Consider the following 18300-nt stretch of genomic DNA (forward strand, 5'->3'; position numbering starts at 1 on the left):
CTGCATTCTGCTGGTTGAGACTGATACAAAGGTCCAGCCAGGTTCAAGGGAGAGGAACACAGACCCCACCTCTAAATGTAGGTGTGTCAATGTCACAAGTACACGTATGGGATAAGAATTGGTATGGCCATTTTTGGAAATGCAGTCTGGCACAGTGTGTGTCCACCATGGTACCCAATTCAGGCCTTAGCAGGACTGCTCTAAAATTAATTCCTTTAATTTACCTTAACTGCTGGCTAATCATTTGTGGAGATGGGTATCCTCCTTTCTCTAGGAGATTGAGATTTACACATTGAAAAGAAGATGAAAAACATGAGACAGTGAAGTTGCTGTTCTTAGAAAAGAGAGATATATTTCTTAAAAAGATAATTATTAAACTGTGTCTATTAAAGAAGCTGTTCTAATTGATATCTTTAATGCTATTTGAAAAATACTCCCTGGTCAGGAAAGTATTTTAATATGAAAAACATATTGTTTATGAACATTGTTCGTGTTTATAGTTTGGTCATGAAAACATTTTTCTAGGTCTTGATTGACTTGAAATTTTTAAACACACAGTTGCCTCCTTTCCTTGACATACATCTAGAGCAGATAGTTTATAAAGTATATTTTTATTATATAACTCATATAGCCAAGTTACCTAATTTCTCTAAAGCTTTAGTGTCCTCATCTGAAATATGGGAAGAATAACAGTACTAGTACCTGCCTCACAGAGCTGGCATGAGGATTAAATGAGTTGATTTATGTAAAGTACTTGGCACATTGTAAGTGCTCAAAAAAGTTAGACACAGAAAGTATATGGAGGTGTTAGTGGTATTCTCCATGTATGGATATATGAAGAGTCATTGCATGATTGAATTCATTTCCAACAAGGGATTCAAAAGATAAAGGAATATGGCTAATGAAAAGAGTTTGTTAACCTGTTTCATTTAGGAAGAACATACTCAATAGCCTCTTAATTTAATACCTTTATTTTTCCTAGTTTGAAAAAGAAAAACAGCATGATATTCGATCATTCTTTTTACCAAACCCTAAGAAGAGACAGTTGGTGACCTCCTGTGATGAATCAAGGGTCTTCCAGGAGAAAAATACTGTAGTACCTGCAGACCTTGGAAAAACAGCTACAAGAGATTATGAAAGTGATCTTGAACCTGAAGCTAAAAAAATGAAATCAGTCACCACCGATGACCACTGCAGTCCCCTGGAGGAGAAACCATCCCAGCCCGGGCAGACCAAAGCTCCGCTCATGGACAGGGTCTGTGAGGCCAAGGCCCAGGCCACCACTCCACCCCTTCCTGGTGAGGGCTGGCAGTGTGCTCTCTGCACCTATATTAATAACTCAGTGTTACCTTGCTGTGAAATGTGTGAGAATCCTCAGGGCAGTGCTGGTGAGTACACAGAGGGCAACCATGAGGGGGGCTGTCAGTGGTGTCCTCAGATAACCTGTGCTTTTAGAGACAACTGCTATCATCAGAGATCTGTGTGACTGGGTACCAACTTTAGCTTTTAAGCTGGAGGAAGAACTTCACATAGTGAAGACTGTGAATTTATCCCCTTGTGGAATGTGAAAATCTCCCAGTTCTGTCAAGAATGTATATCCCCCAGCGTCTGTGACATGGCATTAATTTGGCACAAATGGACATTTCTGATTAATGCCAACAGGATGTGAATTCAGTGGGCAGGAATAGAAGCTCTGTTGCTATGGCAGCAAATATGCCTTATAGTCATAGACCTGCTGTTTTCTTTCTTTTGTAGATAATACTTGTTTTTAAATAAATTACAGATTATTATTTTTAATAGCAAAATGAATCCAGCGTAGCTTCTTTGCCTAGTAAAATATACATTGTGCCAATGTTTCTTCCATGACAAATCATAAAAATTCCTCTATAGATCTTCTTTTAAAAACCAATTTCCTGTCTATTTTATGAATTTATTCTTTTCTAAAACATGCTATTTAAAACTGGAAATCATAAACATACCTCAGAGTATATTTTTCTAGCATGATATGCCATTTTCTGATGTTTTATTTTTGAAATGATTATTAACAACTGTGGTTGTCTTAAGAAAAGATCATTAGTATTCCTTTTGTTTCCAATTTTAGAGACCATTTTTATGGCAACTGAAAATGCCAAGTTGACCGTTTTGGAAACTGGAAAAGATCATAAATAAAATAAAATTTTATCAACTGTAATAATTATACACATCCACTTTTCCATCTTATGTGAATTATTCTGAGTATTGACATTAACGAAGACTCAGCAAAGATAGAAGCTCTGATGCTCCAGTTCCTTCCTGCTTTCCTTGCTCTCCTCTGCCTTAGTTTTGATGTGAAAGAAAATGTAATCAGTAGCTGAGTCTTTCCTCCTTCAATTCTGGGTGTTCCTACCAAAACTGACAAGTCTGCCATCTGGGTGGTTATATTTGTAATGTGGACACCTGTTGTCTATGAACTAAATTGGAGCCACAAGCTTATTCCATATAATATCTCCCACAATTTGCATTATCTCATTCAATTTCCAACTGCTACAGGCAATAAAAATAAAATATCTCGTGACTACAAAATAATATCAGTTCACATGAAGTCTATAAATTGAGTGACTGAGCAATAAAAATCATAGTTTAATAGGGTTTTTTCTTTTTTTTTAATTTTTGGCTCAGTTGGGTCTTTGTTGCTGAACGTGCGAGTGTTCTCTAGTTGCGGCGAGTGGGGGCTACTCTTCCTTGTGGTGTGTGGGCTTCTCATTGCGGTGGCTTCTCTTGTTGCGGAGCACGGGCTCTAGGCATGCGGACTTCAGTAGTTGAGGCTCATGGGCTCTAGAACGCAGGCTCAGTAGTTGTGGCGCATGGGCTTAGTTGCTCCACGGCATGTGGGATCTTCCCGGACCAGGGCTCAAACCTGTGTCCCCTGCATTGGCAGGTGGACTCTTAACCGCTGCACCACCAGGGAAGTCCTAATAGGGTTTTATAGTTCTGATTTTTCTCTGTGATACTAAGAGCAGCAATGAAGATTTCTGGAACGATGATTTAATAAGCAAACTGTCAAGCAGTCTAAGAAAAACAAAACACCTTTTATGAATATGAAACAGTCTGATTAAGAGCAATACATATTCTTTCTTTTTTCTTTAAATCAATCTATTTATTTATTTTTGGCTGTGTTGGGTCTTCGTTGCTGTGCGCAGGCTTTCTCTAGTTGCAGCGAGCAGGGGCTACTCTTCGTTATGGTGCGCAGGCTTCTCATTGCGGTGGCTTCTCTTGTTGCAGAGCATGGGCTCTAGGCGTGCAGGCTTCAGTAGTTGTGGCACACAGGCTCAGTAGTTGTGGCACATGGGCTTAGTTCCTCCGCAGCATATGGGATCTTCCCGGACCAGGGCTCGAACCCATGTCCCCTGCATTGGCAGGCGGATTCTTAACCATTGTGCCACCAGGGAAGTCCCCAAGAGCAATACATATTCTAAGTAATGGTGATATTACTGTGTATGATAGTTATAATTATTAGATTAATACTACTGCAGTTTGACATAATGATTTCCAACCTTGGTGTGGTTGCATCCCAAAAGCATTAAAAAGCAGAATTAATTCTAATCCATCTACATTTTAGTTTAGTTTATTATTTTAAACTTTTTATTTTATATTGGAGTATAATTGGTTAACAATGTTGTGTCACTTTCAGGTGTATGACAGAGTGACTCAGTTATAGTATACATGTATCCATTCTTTTTCAAATTCTTTTCCCAATTGGGTTGTTACATAATATTGAGCAGAGTTCCCTGTGCTGTACAGTAGGTCCTTGTTGGTTATCCATTTTAAATACAGCAGTATGTAGATGTCTATCCCAAACTCCCTAACTATCCCTCCCCCCCATAATTCATCCAAATTTTTAAATCAATACCTGCCATATAACAGTTTGAGGAAACAGTGGAATTCAAAAAATTAAAGGAGCAATATTAGGATATAGGACTGGAAAGTCCTATAAAGGTTGCTAACTCAGTCTCTAGTATGTTAGATAAAATTTGGTATAATATACATTGAACACTAGTATTGTGCTTTGTTCTTAACAGCTAGTGCTGATACTCAGCATCTTATAGCTCATATGCCCAGATTGGATGTATCTTGAATTCCAGATTGGATGTATCTAGTGGCCTATGTAACATCTCCACCTGGATGTCCAAATGGGTACCTCAAGCTTAACTTGTCCAAAATGGAATTCTTGATTCACCACCACCACATCTAACACTAAATCTTCTCTCCCCCCATCTTCCCCACATCGTGTTAAAAAAACCTAGAGGCAGCATCTTTGATTCTTCCCTCTTCTGCCACTTCATGAAGTTCTGCTAGTATAACCTCTACAATATATCTTGATTCCAGCCACTTCATCTTCACTGCTACCGTCCCACTGGAAGCCATCATCATCTCTCTCTCAGGACCTCAGAAGCCTCCCTGAGGCTGGTCCTTCTCTACACAGCAGAGTGATCCTTTAAAAACTCAGATCATTACATTCCTTTGCTTAAAACCCTTTAATGGCTTCCAGTTACACTAAGAATCTAATCTAAGAATACAGGCCCCCTGGGGCCAGGCTTCCTAGATTCCTGAGCAGCTCTCAGCTCAAAAGGGCCTGCTGACTTTTCTCCTCCTACCCCATCCCCTTACTCACTTACTCTCTTTATCTGAAAAGATCCTATTTGTTTACCTGTTTATTTCTGCCCCTTGGAATGGAATCCCCAGGAAGCAGGGAAATTTCTGTCTTGTCTTGTCTTCTGCTCTGCCTCTCCAGCACCTAGAGTAGTACTTGGTATTTAGTGACTCCCGATGCATGTTTTGAAAGAAAGAACAAACACTGTTGACTTTGTTTCTTTTTATAAAACCTAGCTGTGACTTTTTTTTAACCTTACTTTTCTATATTGGGCTTAGAGTACATAATGACTTTACCTAAATGTAAATTATTTGTTTGATTTTAATAAACAAATTAATTTGTTTATTTGTTGTATAAATTTGTTCTACAAATAGATAGCCTCCACCACACCCAGTATAAAAACAGAAACGAGAAAGATGATTCTCGGAAAGACACCTCCGAAAAAATATGGACTAGTTCTGACGGGGAAAAACAAGTCCTTGCACATTCAGCACCTGAACCGTTAGCTGAGAGCCAGGAAGAAGTTTCAAAAACTGAGGGTGAGGACAGACTCACACCCCAGCCAGGTGATGGTAAGTCTTGCTTCCATTTCCAGGATCCAAATAATAACCATATACGTAGACACATAATACTGTTAGTAGACTTGCGATTACTACCTTGTTCCAGGTTCCTTGTATTCCCTTTTGTATTAAAAATACCAACTACTTGTAACTACATACATAAGCACCAGATGGCTGGAAGAGCAGAGCTGCTGACATTCAGATGTTACACAGAGAGCTAAACCCATACATGGCCGCATGTACTATCTCAGGCCTGTTGCCCGGCCTCCACCGAGCCTGGCGCATTCTCCCGGTGAGAGGGTGGTTTTAATGTTTGGGGGTTCCTTTGGACCATGTGGACTGTTGTAAGATTGACAGATTATTAACAGCCACTTAGAAGGTCATTAACCCTTCACACATGAATTTCTTTTAAATGGCTACAATTAATTGGCATATTTTATATTTAGGGTTTTGAGGGTTTTTTTTTTTTAATAATTTCAAGACTGTGTGAATCATGACTGTGTTTGGAACCAGCCATGTAGTGTCTCAGATTTATTTACTTTTTTGTTGTTTCCATTCATCGTTTATAGCTGTGATGGTTGGCAAATACCAGCCTATATGTCATACATCACTCTTTATGGGCCAACTGGCAAAAGATTGTGCGTACTTTTGGGTTATTTTCTTTGTTACTCAGTTGGTGACCATAGTAACCCACAGGTTGATGTTCTCATTATAACAACCCCAAAATGGTTGGGATGGACTGTCAGTTTTTCTTTTAAGGTAGTTGCTGTTAAACATAGATAATTTAGAGTTGGGTTCATAGCTCTAAAATGAAATGTTCGTTTAAGTATTTCTGAGCTCAGGGCATCCTCCTTTCTTCTTTACTCAGCTTTCCTTTCCTCTAATTCCTCAAGGTCTTCCCAGAACTATCTTACAATGGATCCTGTTTAGATCTGTTAATTTTAACGGCCTTTAAGTAGACAATGTAGACTCAGACTCTTTGTCTCTAGTTTCCTTGTTCTTGCTGTGACAGTCCCTCCAGTGCTGATGAAGCTGTTGCTCTAGGATAGCGTACTGCTCAGTTAACTAAACATCAGACCCAGAATCAGCAACTGGCAATTGTCGTCAGCTGGGCCATGAGTCTCTCCATCTATGGCAGGGAAATACTGGCGTATTAGTTACAAATTGGTCCCTTGATGAAGACATGTTAGCTTTACTTACACATACTTTTCAAAAATCACTAGACTTTTATTTATTTATTTATTTACCGGAGTATACTAGCTTTATAATACTGTGTTAATTTCTGCTGTGCAGCAAAGTGAATCAGCCACACGTGTACATATATCCCCTCTTCCTTGGGTTTCCTTCCCATTCAGGTCACCACAGAGCATTGGGTACAGTTCCCTGTGGTATACAGTCTGTTTTCATTAGTTATCTTTTTTTTTTTTTTTTCGCGGTACGCGGGCCTCTCACTGTTGTGGCCTCTCCCGTTAACGGAGCACAGACTCCGGACTCACAGGCTTAGCGGCCATGGCTCACGGGCCTAACCGCTCCGCGGCATGTGGGATCTTCCCGGACTGGGGCACGAACCCATGACCACTAGCATCGGCAGGTAGACTCTCAACCACTGAGCCACCAGGGAAGCCCCATTAGTTATCTCTTTTATACATAGTAGTGTATGTATGTCAATCCCAATCTCCCAATCCACCCTACCCGCCTTTTCCTCCTTGGTATCCAAAAATCACTAAACTTTTAAAAATTCTATTCTGCTATTGAAACTTGCATTGACCTCATCCAGTAGACAATGCCAGCATTTCCCCCATACCTATTCCCTCTTCTCTCTCTTTTTTTTTTTTTTTTTTACTTCTCAAATCACTGGACTGAGACTGCCACAAAAGCGATATGCTTCATGTCTACTCACTAACATGAATTTCCTTGAAAAACAGAAGGAAGACAGAGAAGGCACATTATAGTAAAATGCTTCTTCTATCCACATATGCTCTTTTAGAACCAGAGCAGTATATACCACGCTGGAACTGTAGTTTCGTTCTAACTGGAATTCTAGGGGTCTGGAAGGATGGCTGTATCTTCAAAAGATGCATTATCTGTAGTTTCAAACCATTAAATTATACTTCATGAAAACAATGAAAAGAAAAATATGTCCCCTAATGTAGCTACTAGCTACCAAGAATGTCAACTGACTTGGAGTTGTTCTCGTAATGCTTTTTATCAAAGAATGACTTCTGGTCTTTAAGCATTAATGCGTTAACCGTAGTTCTTCAAATCTGGAGACACAGTGATTATGAGATGCACTTACTTTATGTACATTAAAAAAGAAAACAACTCTGTCAGTTAAGCTACGACACAATAAATTAATGATAGCCCAGACCAGATCATAAGACCCTCTGTTGCTTTGACATCACTTTCGTTTGTTCTGAGGGATCTGGCAGCTTCTCCTGCCTTCCCTTGCCTTGCTTGGCATGTAATAGACAACCCTTTTGCACATTTCAGTATTCAAATATAACACATCTTTCTCTGTTTGCAGTGATCTCCCTTTCTTAGGTCCCGTGGAGCACTTGGTTATTCCTTGGCAAGAATAAGAAATTTCTCAATGAGAAATTCTGGTTATTCCTCTGGTGATACATAGTTGCTTCTTTAATAACAAATTTATGCTCTTCTGCTCTGTGTCCAAGTTTTTCGTATACATGATAACTTTTCATTTCAATCCCAAACCATAGTGAAACATTTTGAAGACATTTTAAAGGTAATTAAACTTAATACTCAGTAACAACAATGCTTGTATCTCGAGTGTAGTGTCAAAGTGACAACGATATTGTAGTTATGACTAAGCTTATGCTCAGGCAGTGACAACTTCCTCACAACTGCCACCTGGCCAACCATGGTTGTAAAATGCCACGATTATTTACTGTAAGACATGCCAATTTCAGAGATGTTAAAGTGTGGAAAAAAATGTACATTTTGAATTTATGAAATATGGGAATAATCCACAATCCAAGTTTGTAAAGTGACTGATGCCTTGATTAGAAAAATTAAAATAGATGACATGGCTAAAGAGAATCTCAAACAAATCATAGACTTCTAGATCTGGAAAAATACCTTAAAAGGTCACTGAGGAACTATGGCAGAGGTTAAGAGCACAGGCTCTGGAGCCAGATTACTGGTCTCTTACTAGTGGCCTTGGGCAGATTAATGTGCCTCAGTTTCCTCCTCTGTAAAATGCACTACTTAATTTCTGAGAGGTGTTAATATATGTACTTGGAACAGTACCTGGCACATTTTAAGTGCTTGATAAGTGCTAACTGTAATTATTATTTAGATCTGCTTGAATAACCCTGTTTCTCTTGCAGAATATATTGGTCAGTAGGACTGAGAAAGGAAAAATAAAGAGGGATTATCAGAAAGGAGGCTTCTCCACTCATCTCCTTTGAATGTGAGGCACCAGGCCATAGGCCATCAGTCATTTAGGTGGCCCTCGACATAGCTGTATTGCTGCTGATAATCAAAATGGTGCTCCTTCAGTCTTAACTTAAACCCTCTCTAGCAACAGGAATAGATTCTAGAAGACTTCAAGATCGATAAGGACTCTTGAGGGGCAGGAAACTCTCCCTTATGCCTGACTCTTATCTTTGTAGCGAATGCTGAATTTCTTTTTTTCTTGTTGGGTCATTAGCAACAGTTCAAAGCAACTGGTTACCACATAAGCCAATCTGCTCTTAGATGGCCTACCATGTTTTATTGCACACCCAGACACATGTACTTTGTCCAATATGTTGATATATTTGTTATAGCCATTTTATCATCCTAACCCACAGAAGATTAGAATAAGCTGTTTTGGACAGAGGGCAGATTCACCTTCAGGTTCTTTTTTATCTTGTTTATTAGAACAGTTGAAGAGTACGGACACTTTGCCAGTGTGTGATACCTTAATGTTTTGTGCGAGCAAGAACACTGACCGGATTCACGTCTATACTAAGGTAAGCATGTGGATTCTGGAAACATACAAAAGGCTTCCTTTTTTCATGTTTCAGTGGAGATAATTAATTTTATTAGCAATGAGATAGGCATCAAGTTCTTTTCCTCCTTAAAGCTAATTTTCAAATTCCTCTGTTAAATCTAAAGGCAATGAGAGGTAAACAGCATAGTAGTTAAGAGTGTAGACTTCAGGGCCAGGGTGCCTCAGTTCATACCTGTCACTGACTGTGGAATCTTGGACACAGTACTTAACTGCTCCGTGCCTCAGTCTCCTCAACTGTAAAATATGGAGGAGTTGTTGCCAGGACAAAATAAGCTAATTCCTGTAGGGGACTTAGCGCAGTGCCTGGCCGTCATGAGCTCTCACTCAGAGTTGGCTCCTGCACTGATCCTGCAGCTACAGCAGCAGTAGCATCTCTACAGAAGCCTAAGCCTGCCCATCCGTGTGGAGTAAACCCTAGGAAGCTTTAACAATATGATTGCTCCGATTCCCGCCATAGCCCAGGTTAGCAGCACTCAGACTTTTCAGGACCTCTCTGCACTCCTAAAATTTGTTGAGGACCCAAAGAGCTTTTGTTTATGTGGGTTATATCTATTGATGTTTACTGTTTGAAATTAAAATGGAAACACTTTAAAATATTTGCTTAAGAGTAAGTCCATTACATATTTATAGAAGCATATTTTTATGAAAACTAATTATATCTGCCAAAACAAAAACAGTGTTCAGTGAGGAAAGTGGCATTGTTTTACAGTTTTAGCAATTTCCTCTGAAGTCTCAGTAGAAGACAGTGGGATTCTCAGATCTGCCTGTGCATGGGAAACTTCACTGTACATTCATAAGAGAATGAGAGTGAAAAAGGCCAATGATGTTGTACTATTATTATAAAACTCTTGTGACTCTCTGGATCTTCTGAAAGGGTCTTGCAGACCATGTGAGAATCTTTGGTCGAGAATAACTAGTGTGAGTGTTTGAGAGAAAAAATTGCTAAGATTATGAACACTTTTGTTTGTTCTACGGTTTCAAACCTCTAATCTTCGTAAGTATCATAAAATAGTATTTGTGCGTTTTTAAACTCATGGGTCACCCTATTGAAAGAATGCCTTTTTGGTCTTGTTTTGTTTTGTTTTGTTTTTTGGCTGTACCACACGGCATGCGGAATCTTAGTTCCCCGACCAGGGCTAGAACCCTCACCCATCCTGTCCTCCACAGTGGAAATGTGGAGCCCTAACCACTGGACTACCAGGGAATTCTCAGAATGCCTTTTTAAAGATAACTTAGGTTGGAACTGCCCAAACTCAGTTATGGGTTTTCTGCTAAACCAAATATTAGATACAGATAGATGGTGTACCACGTAATAATCTTCAGTTCTAACTGAATATTAGAAGATACTGCTAGAAGATTAGAGATGGCTAGGATCCTGAATACCAGAAGCCCCAGGCAGCCTCCACTGTGGGACCACCACCAAGAGCGATACTGAGAATGAAGACAGGACACGTTCCCCTTAAAGGCTTGGACTTTGGTCCACCATGTGGAACCTCTAGACTCGGGGAGTACCAAGGACCCCTCTGCTCACCTAGAGACAGGTCTAAGTGCCTGCGCTTCCTTGTCCCCTCATATGGGGAGTTCCAGGCTGTGCTTCTCAGACCGTCATGTCTACATGATCTGAGAATAACAGAGAACGGATCCCCCAGGTGCTGGAAGGTCCAGAAGCCGGAAGGCGGACCCCAGGCAGAGCACGTACAGGAATTCAGAAGCCCTTAAACTTTTTACTCTCAGTGAAGCCTCTGCATCCTGGATCATCTGATCAGGGTGTTTCCTCCTCGGGTGGAGACCGGAGAGAAACTGCAAACTCCTGGTAGAGAGTGGAGTGTGCCCACCGCCGGGCAAATACCGTGGCCTCCCTGACCCACATTCTGGCTCGAACGCCCCGCCTGTGCACTAGTCTCAAGTGCATTTTTATGACTCTTCTAAATACTTACATGTCCCCTTGCCATGAAATGTTGTTCAATCAGTTTTCTAAACCTGAGACACTAAGCAGATGAAATGTCAACAGGGATTTTCACAGCTACAGGAGAGTTCAGATGAAAGCTTTCCTTTTTACCTTAGGAGATCTGAAATAAAATCTAGAAACAGAAATTTGGATAAAAATCCTAGTTCAGTGCCTAAAAGAGCCCCCTTTAAAAGGAAGAGCAGTAACAGATGTTTAGCATCTTATGTCATGTTAATAGTATACCTCTAAAGAACTGTTCATTTCAGCCAGAATCCCATGTCTAATGCAGAGTTTAGAGTAACGATTACATATCTAAACTTTTAATCACTATGTAAGTACTTTTCGTATGTTTTTTCCCCCAAAGTGATGTGGGAACTGTAACGTTACCTTTTGGCTGAGAGAATTCTATAGAATGTGGGTTCAACTATTGTTTATACAGTAGATTTCCGTAGACAAAGATTCTTCTTTCCCTTTGTAAAAGAAATACTTCATGTTTAAACCTCGTATTTGACTGACCACACCCCTCTGCATGGGATCGCTTACCCTTAAGATTGAATGCAGTGAGGACACCCAGAGGGCGTGAGAGCCTGGCCCTCCTTCTCCACTCAGCGTTCTTTCAGGGGAGCTGTGTGGGTGGAATCTTGTCTAGAATAAGCCTCCTCAGTTTATCTTTTAGGAGACTGGGCATGCGATGCCATAATAGAATTCTTTACTTTTAAAATAATTATTAGTGCCTACAGACAAAATGTATTAATATTGCCTTCCTAATCTATCATCAGGATGGAAACCAGATGAACTGTAATTTCATTCCTTTGGATATAAAATTAGACCTTTGGGAAGATTTACCAGCAAGCTTTCAGCTGAAACAAAATCGCTCCCTGGTAAGAATAGTCCTGCGCGTTTGTTCTAAATGAAAATTTGTTGAGTAATTTTAATGACCTTTTTTGAGTTTAATAAAAGCAGAGCACTTTGTGGCCTGTTGCAGAGTCAAATCACTGGTTGCATTTTAATCAGTCCAGGCAGTGCCTATGAATTACCCCGGTGCTAAGAATAAAATGAAATCTGTTTCCTGGCAAATGATCACACCTAGGTTTGCTGTTTCTGTGTATAGAATCATCCTCACGTCATTTAATTTCTCATTCACAGGATTAGCAACTGTGATGTTTGTATCTGACAGAATCACCTTTTATCTTTGTAGATTAAGTTCTAACACTGACAAGCTCTGAGAGCAGGGATAATACCACGTGGGGTGACTCCATTCGTTGCTGCAAGTATGTGTGTGCAGCCGCAGGCCACATACCTGTTGGGGAGTCCTTAGTTCTCCTCTGTGGCTGATTTATCTTCACTGCTAAGAAGGGTCAGCATCGCAGGGGCTGAGCCAGCAGGCAGTGTACCACTTTTTACAAGAAAATAGTGATTATGTTTTTGCCCTTTGAGCGGAAATGAAACATTGCCCTTGGTTGGCTGCACCTGTCTCAGAGGAAAAGGTAGCCATGAGCTCTTTTCTTTGGTATCATGTAATCTTGATTCTCAGATTGCCAGAAAATAACCAATTACCTATAACTGACCAATAAGTAAGAGTAATGGTAACCCTAATGAAAGGTGCCAGATTTATTATTGATGGCTTCTTTCCTGTGAGAATTTAGGTAGTCAGGTACAAGCGATGCTCAGATGTTGCACTGTGACTGTCACCACCATAAGACCCACTGTCCCCAAGACCAGTTTTGCCTCGGCCACTGGTGGGGTGTGTCTTTCCAAGAGCCAGACCACTTTTGGTCTCTATGTGCATTAAAGACATAGGCTGAGTGTCCTGAAGGGTGCCTTTAGAGAGTCTATGGCTTAAACGAGACCTATGCAGAACTGGCCATAGATAGCTCACAATAAGGATAGGAAAACTGCATCAAATTGAAGGAAGCCTTAAACTGTGAAACTCAAAGCCTATTTGGGGGATATAATAAAACATCAGTTTTCAGATGTTATAAGTAGCCTCACTTTCAAAGGAAGATGCCTGGCGAGCTGTACACTCTTTTCATTATCTCATTTTCTGCCAGATTTTGAGGTTTGTTCGAGAATGGAGTAGTCTAACTGCTATGAAGCAAAGGATAATCAGGAAAAGTGGGCAGCTGTTCTGCAGCCCAATTCTTGCTCTGGAAGAGATCACAAAGCAGCAAACCAAACAAAACAGTACCAGGAGGTATGAGTTGTCTGTCTTTATTTCGTACTTTATTACTCGTCATAGTTATTTCTACCGGAGGGTCTAAGGCATTTTATTAACCACTAATGAGATCCTGATGAGTTAAGAGAAAATTATACATCAAATGACAGCTTAGATTTTGTGAACTTGATCATATCTGCTGGAAAGGATTCAAGTTGTCTGGGTCTTGCTCACTATGGGTCCTGCTCGTCAAGAGAGAGGCCAGAGTCCCAGGTTGATCTGACCTGTGACCTGCCCAGCCTGGGCTACTGGTTGACAAGAGGAAAACATTTCCCTGATATAACAGTGGAACCTGCCTCTGGGCCCCATCTGCCCTTCATTCTTGGAGTGTGAATCTTGGGTGCCATGCAGCATGGGAGCCGGTTCTGTTTGATGTACTACCAGGCAAGTAGCAGAAGGTTAACAAGTTTCATGCCCATGGTTGGAAACAAAGTGGTAGGAAAGGTTAAATGTCTCACATTTGTAACTGTCTTGCCTTTATCATTATAGGTCCCTTTCTACTCTCTGCACACTACCTTTCCTTTCTTGGCATCATCATCATCTTTGCCTCACTCAGACATCCCCTTGTGTGATCTGAAATCCCCATTCTCTGTAGACTCTTTTTCAGCATGAAGCAAAGATTCACAGGAAAAGCAGTCAGCCACTCTACACCCCAACTCTTGCTTTGGAAGAGATCACAAAGCACCAAACCCAACAGCAGCACTGGCAGAAAAAGCCCCTTCCTTTAGCTCTTGCTGTCTCCATATACCTGTACTCTCTCTTCATCCTCACATTCCATCATTTTATGATCTCTAGCTTTTTCCATGCACACAGGTGAAAAAAATCCATCAATGCGATGTGAAGGGGTGCAGCTGGTTAACTACATTATATTGCAATACTGTGAAAATCTCTTCAGCTGTTTCAAAATAGAGCTGTGGTATATTCATATGCGAGAACAAGGAACGATGTTTGTGATAAATTGTTAAGGGTAAAAATAAGTATAAAAAAGGATGGAGACACAAACATATAATTGCTATCACTGACATAGTAAGTGTCAGGGAGGATACCTTAGAAACACATATCAGAGGTTTCTCTAGGACATTGTTCTCAAACGGGCAATTTCTTCTCTGGGTAGCAGTCTTGTGAGACATTTTTAGATTTTCACGATTAGGGGATACAACTGGGAACATCTAGTGGGTAGAGGCTGGGATATTGCTAAAAATTCTGCAGTGAACAGGAACAAACAAATAGTTACTGATTTCAAAATGTCACTAGTGCACTGTTGAGAAGTTTTACTCTACACCATACGATTAGAAGATTTGTGGAGATGGTAGGGACTTTATACTTTTTGCTGGGATTACAAACTCATGTGAGTAAAAACAAAGCAAGGAACTGTAAATGAATGAATGAGATCAGGTGTAAAACTAGAAAAGGATGGGGTAAGGAGCAGAGCTATAGCAAATTAGAAAGTACATAACCCATCTAACGTCACTCAAATTCAGATTAAAAAATAAAACACTGTAAGAGTCAAATAAAGCCTTTTGACTCGTTGGATATATCCATGAGCTGCCAGTTTTGGACTATCGCCTCAACTCTTTATACTGGTTGAATTTTCCCATGAGTGTGTATTGCTTTATGTAAAAAATACATTAAAAATATATGTGTGTATTTATACATACACACAGAAACCTACACATACATATACACACACACTTAACAAAAAACACGATGCCTATTTTACTTTTCTCAATACTTCTTCCAGTATTTTTTCATTTTTATAACCATAGTCTTAGTTTTTTTTCATTTTTATAACCATTTTTTTTTTTTTTTATAACCATAGTCTTAGTTGAAGTATTGGTCTTCTCTTTACATGATCATAATACCCTTCCTAACTGAATTTACAGCATGCCCCATTGTTTCTTCTCCAGCAGACATGGAAGCACCACCTCAGAAAGAAGGCTGGTCAGGTGTAAAAGCAAAAGTCATAAAATCAATATAAAACCAAGTCAGACACACAGTGTTATTTATAAAAATATATGTAGGTGATATATTAAAGATAAAACTATGTTAACAAGCAGCGGAGTAAATAATCAGATTTGTATTTTAAGAGCTCACTCTGGCAGCAGTTGGAAGATTAGACTGAAAGGGCAAGACTCGAAGGGAGACAAGTGGCATTAGCTTCCTGTGGCTGCCGTGACAAATTACCACAAACTTAGCAGCTTAAAACAACAGAAATTTATTATCTCACAGTTTTTAAGTCAGCAGTCTGAGTTGGCTCTACTTGTTTCTCTGCTCTGGATTTTACGAGGCTGAAAAAAAGATGGCTGGGCTCTTACTGATAGTCTGGGAAGAATCCATTTCCACACGCATTCAGGTTGTTAACAGAATTCAGTTCATTGTGGTTGTAGGACTTAGGTTTCCTTGCTGACTGTCGACTGGGAGCCACTCTCAGCTTCTTTTTAGTTCTAGCACATGGGCCCCTACATCTCAGGATCAGAAGTGGTGTGTGAAATCCTTCTCATGCTTTGAATTGCTCCCTGTCTTAAGGTCAGCTAATTCATAACCTTAATTACATCTGCAGCATCCCTTTACAGCATTACCTAGATAAGTGTTCAATTGAATACCAGGGAACAGGACTCCTAGGGAGCTATCTTTAAAATTCTGCTTACCACAGACGTTAAGAGACTATTACAGTAGACCTGGAGAAAAAAGATGAGGGCTTTTATTGAGGCGTTAGAAATGGGAATGGAGGAAAGAGAGTAAAGAGATGTGTTACAGAGGTAGATCTAGAGACCTTGGTCACTGATGAAAGAGAGGTGGAGAGAGGGGGCTCCAGGGACATGGACTTAGCAGAGCCATGAAAATGAAACATGTGCACCTGCAGAGGGGGATGCTTTGAGGAAGCATGCTGATTCTGGCTGTAGAACCCCAGTAAGTCTCAGTAAACTGGAGTAACTGTGTCTCTCTGAAAGCAGGTATGAAAGATGGGGCTACACAACAGCATTGATTGGAAGTCTATATGAGGAGCAGTTAGACATTGGATGCCTTGCCTTCCCACTGTCCTCTATAGAGAAACTGAACGAGAGAGGCACCAGTCTTGGAAACACCAACCTCAGTGGAGATAAATGGAGAGGCGTTATACTGGAAACTACACTCCCCAGGTCCCTTTCTTGGCTCAGCTGCCATACCAACAGCCACATTTTACTTTCTAGGCATGAGATTAGAGGATTCATCTCTGAAAAGATGGAATGGCTTCAGAATAAAGACACATATATACTAGTTTTCAGGAATTCTCCCAAAAGCAATGGCTAGAACTCCCAACATGATTATCCTCCAGTGGCATCCACTCCTTTGCAGGTTGCGTCCAAGCTCAGAGTTTGTAGTCAGCTTTTGAGCAGCTCACTCTTAAATATAAATAGAAGCCAAGATCACCAGCCATTGTTTAGGTTCCTAAGTGGGTTTCCACTTGTCAAAGGGCAGGTCTGATTCACTTGGAAACCTGTGGGTTTAGAATGCCAAATTTATCCTCTAGCCACAGCTGATCTCTAAAGCAAGTCAACAGCCTAGAGCCCAGCACTGTTCTTTCTTTCTTTTTTTTTTTTTTTGGTTGTGCTGGGTCTTGGTTGCAGCAGACGGGTTCCTTAGTTGCAGCATGTGGGCTCCTTAGTTGTGGCATGCATGTGGCATCTAGTGCTCTGACCAGGGATCGAACCCAGGCCCCCTTCATTGGGAGCGCAGTCTTAACCACTGCACCCAGGGAAGTCCTGAGCCCACCACTCTTCTCATTGGTTCAGGCCACCTTCCAACTCACTCCTCTTTTATTGCAAAACTTGCCATCTCCTCTGATCACCCCCATCCAGGAATTACTTGAGTAGACAGCATTCTTCCTTCCCTATCTGTCAAAATTCGGATTTACCATAATCCTTTTGAAAGTTGGTATGCTTACATGAACTTTTTGGCAAAACTCAATGGAAAATTAAATATTGGTAACGCAGCTACATTTGAAAAGTTGCCAGCAACCCACTTTGGGGTTGATTGATCCATTTTTGTGGTTTCCAAAAATTTGTACTTAAACCTCTCATAGGAAGTAACCTCTGGTTATTTTTAGTTCTTAAATCACTGAATAGATTTCTCAGCATCTTTTTTTTTTAATTAATGAATTAATTTATTTGTGGCTGCGTTGGGTCTTCGTTGCTGCGCACGGGCTTTCTCTAGTTGTGGCGAGCGGGGGCTACTCTTCGTTGAGGTGCGCGGACCTCTCATTGCGGTGGCTTCTCTTGTTGTGGAGCACGGGCTCTAGGCACACGGGCTTCAGTAGTTGTGGCTCGTGGGCTCTAGAGCACAGGCTCAGTAGTTGTGGCACACAGGCTTAGTTGCTCCGCAGCATGTGGGATCTTCCCGGACCAGGGATCGAACCCATGTCTCCTGCATTGGCAGGCGGACTCCCAACCACTGCGCCACCAGGGAAGTCCCAGCTTTCTCAGCATCTTTTAAAGTTACTAAATTAAGCTTCTAAGCTTTTAAACATTGAAAATCCCTGAGGCAAGGCTTAATATCCCATTGCCCATCAAAGCTAGAAGCTTTTGAGTTCTTTTAGAATATGCTGGAATACTTTAGCAAAGTGCTTTTGTCAAGGGAATGAAATGGTTGAAGATAGGAGGGGGGAGGGAATTTAGGAGCTAAAAGGGCAAGTTAAAGAATACTTAAAGAATTCACTGTGATTCTTTTTTTTTGCTTTAAGAAAGACACACAAGTAGAAATGCCAACATGTGAAAAGATAGTCATCCTTCCTCTTAACAGAAGAAATGCAAATGTAAAGCTATAACAAGATACCTATCACCATTAGCAGAGATATTTTTAACTGATATACCTTGTGCTAGTGAAAGTGTGAGGAAACCGGCTCTCCATTGCTGGTGGATGTATAAATTTGTACAGAACCAAAGGAGAACAATT

General features: G+C 40.5%; 1 protein-coding gene across 5 annotated transcripts in view; it reads left to right on the plus strand.

Annotated features, from left to right (window-relative positions):
• Nucleotides 1–18300, plus strand: part of ZRANB3 (zinc finger RANBP2-type containing 3) — a 261611-nt gene that overhangs the window by 233526 nt on the left and 9785 nt on the right. For 4 of the 5 annotated variants that reach the window (XM_060302499.1, XM_030883073.2, XM_060302500.1 and 1 more), the window contains 5 exons: nucleotides 983–1388; nucleotides 5005–5202; nucleotides 9073–9164; nucleotides 11933–12034; nucleotides 13205–13347. In XM_060302499.1, coding sequence (XP_060158482.1) covers nucleotides 983–1388; nucleotides 5005–5202; nucleotides 9073–9164; nucleotides 11933–12034; nucleotides 13205–13347 — 941 coding nt within the window. The remainder of the gene's footprint in view (nucleotides 1–982; nucleotides 1389–5004; nucleotides 5203–9072; nucleotides 9165–11932; nucleotides 12035–13204; nucleotides 13348–18300) is intronic. The other variant, XM_060302502.1, reaches the window with a different exon arrangement.

The sequence above is a fragment of the Globicephala melas genome, chromosome 7 (genome assembly GCF_963455315.2).
Source record: "Globicephala melas chromosome 7, mGloMel1.2, whole genome shotgun sequence".
Classification (NCBI taxonomy): Eukaryota; Metazoa; Chordata; class Mammalia; order Artiodactyla; family Delphinidae; genus Globicephala; species Globicephala melas.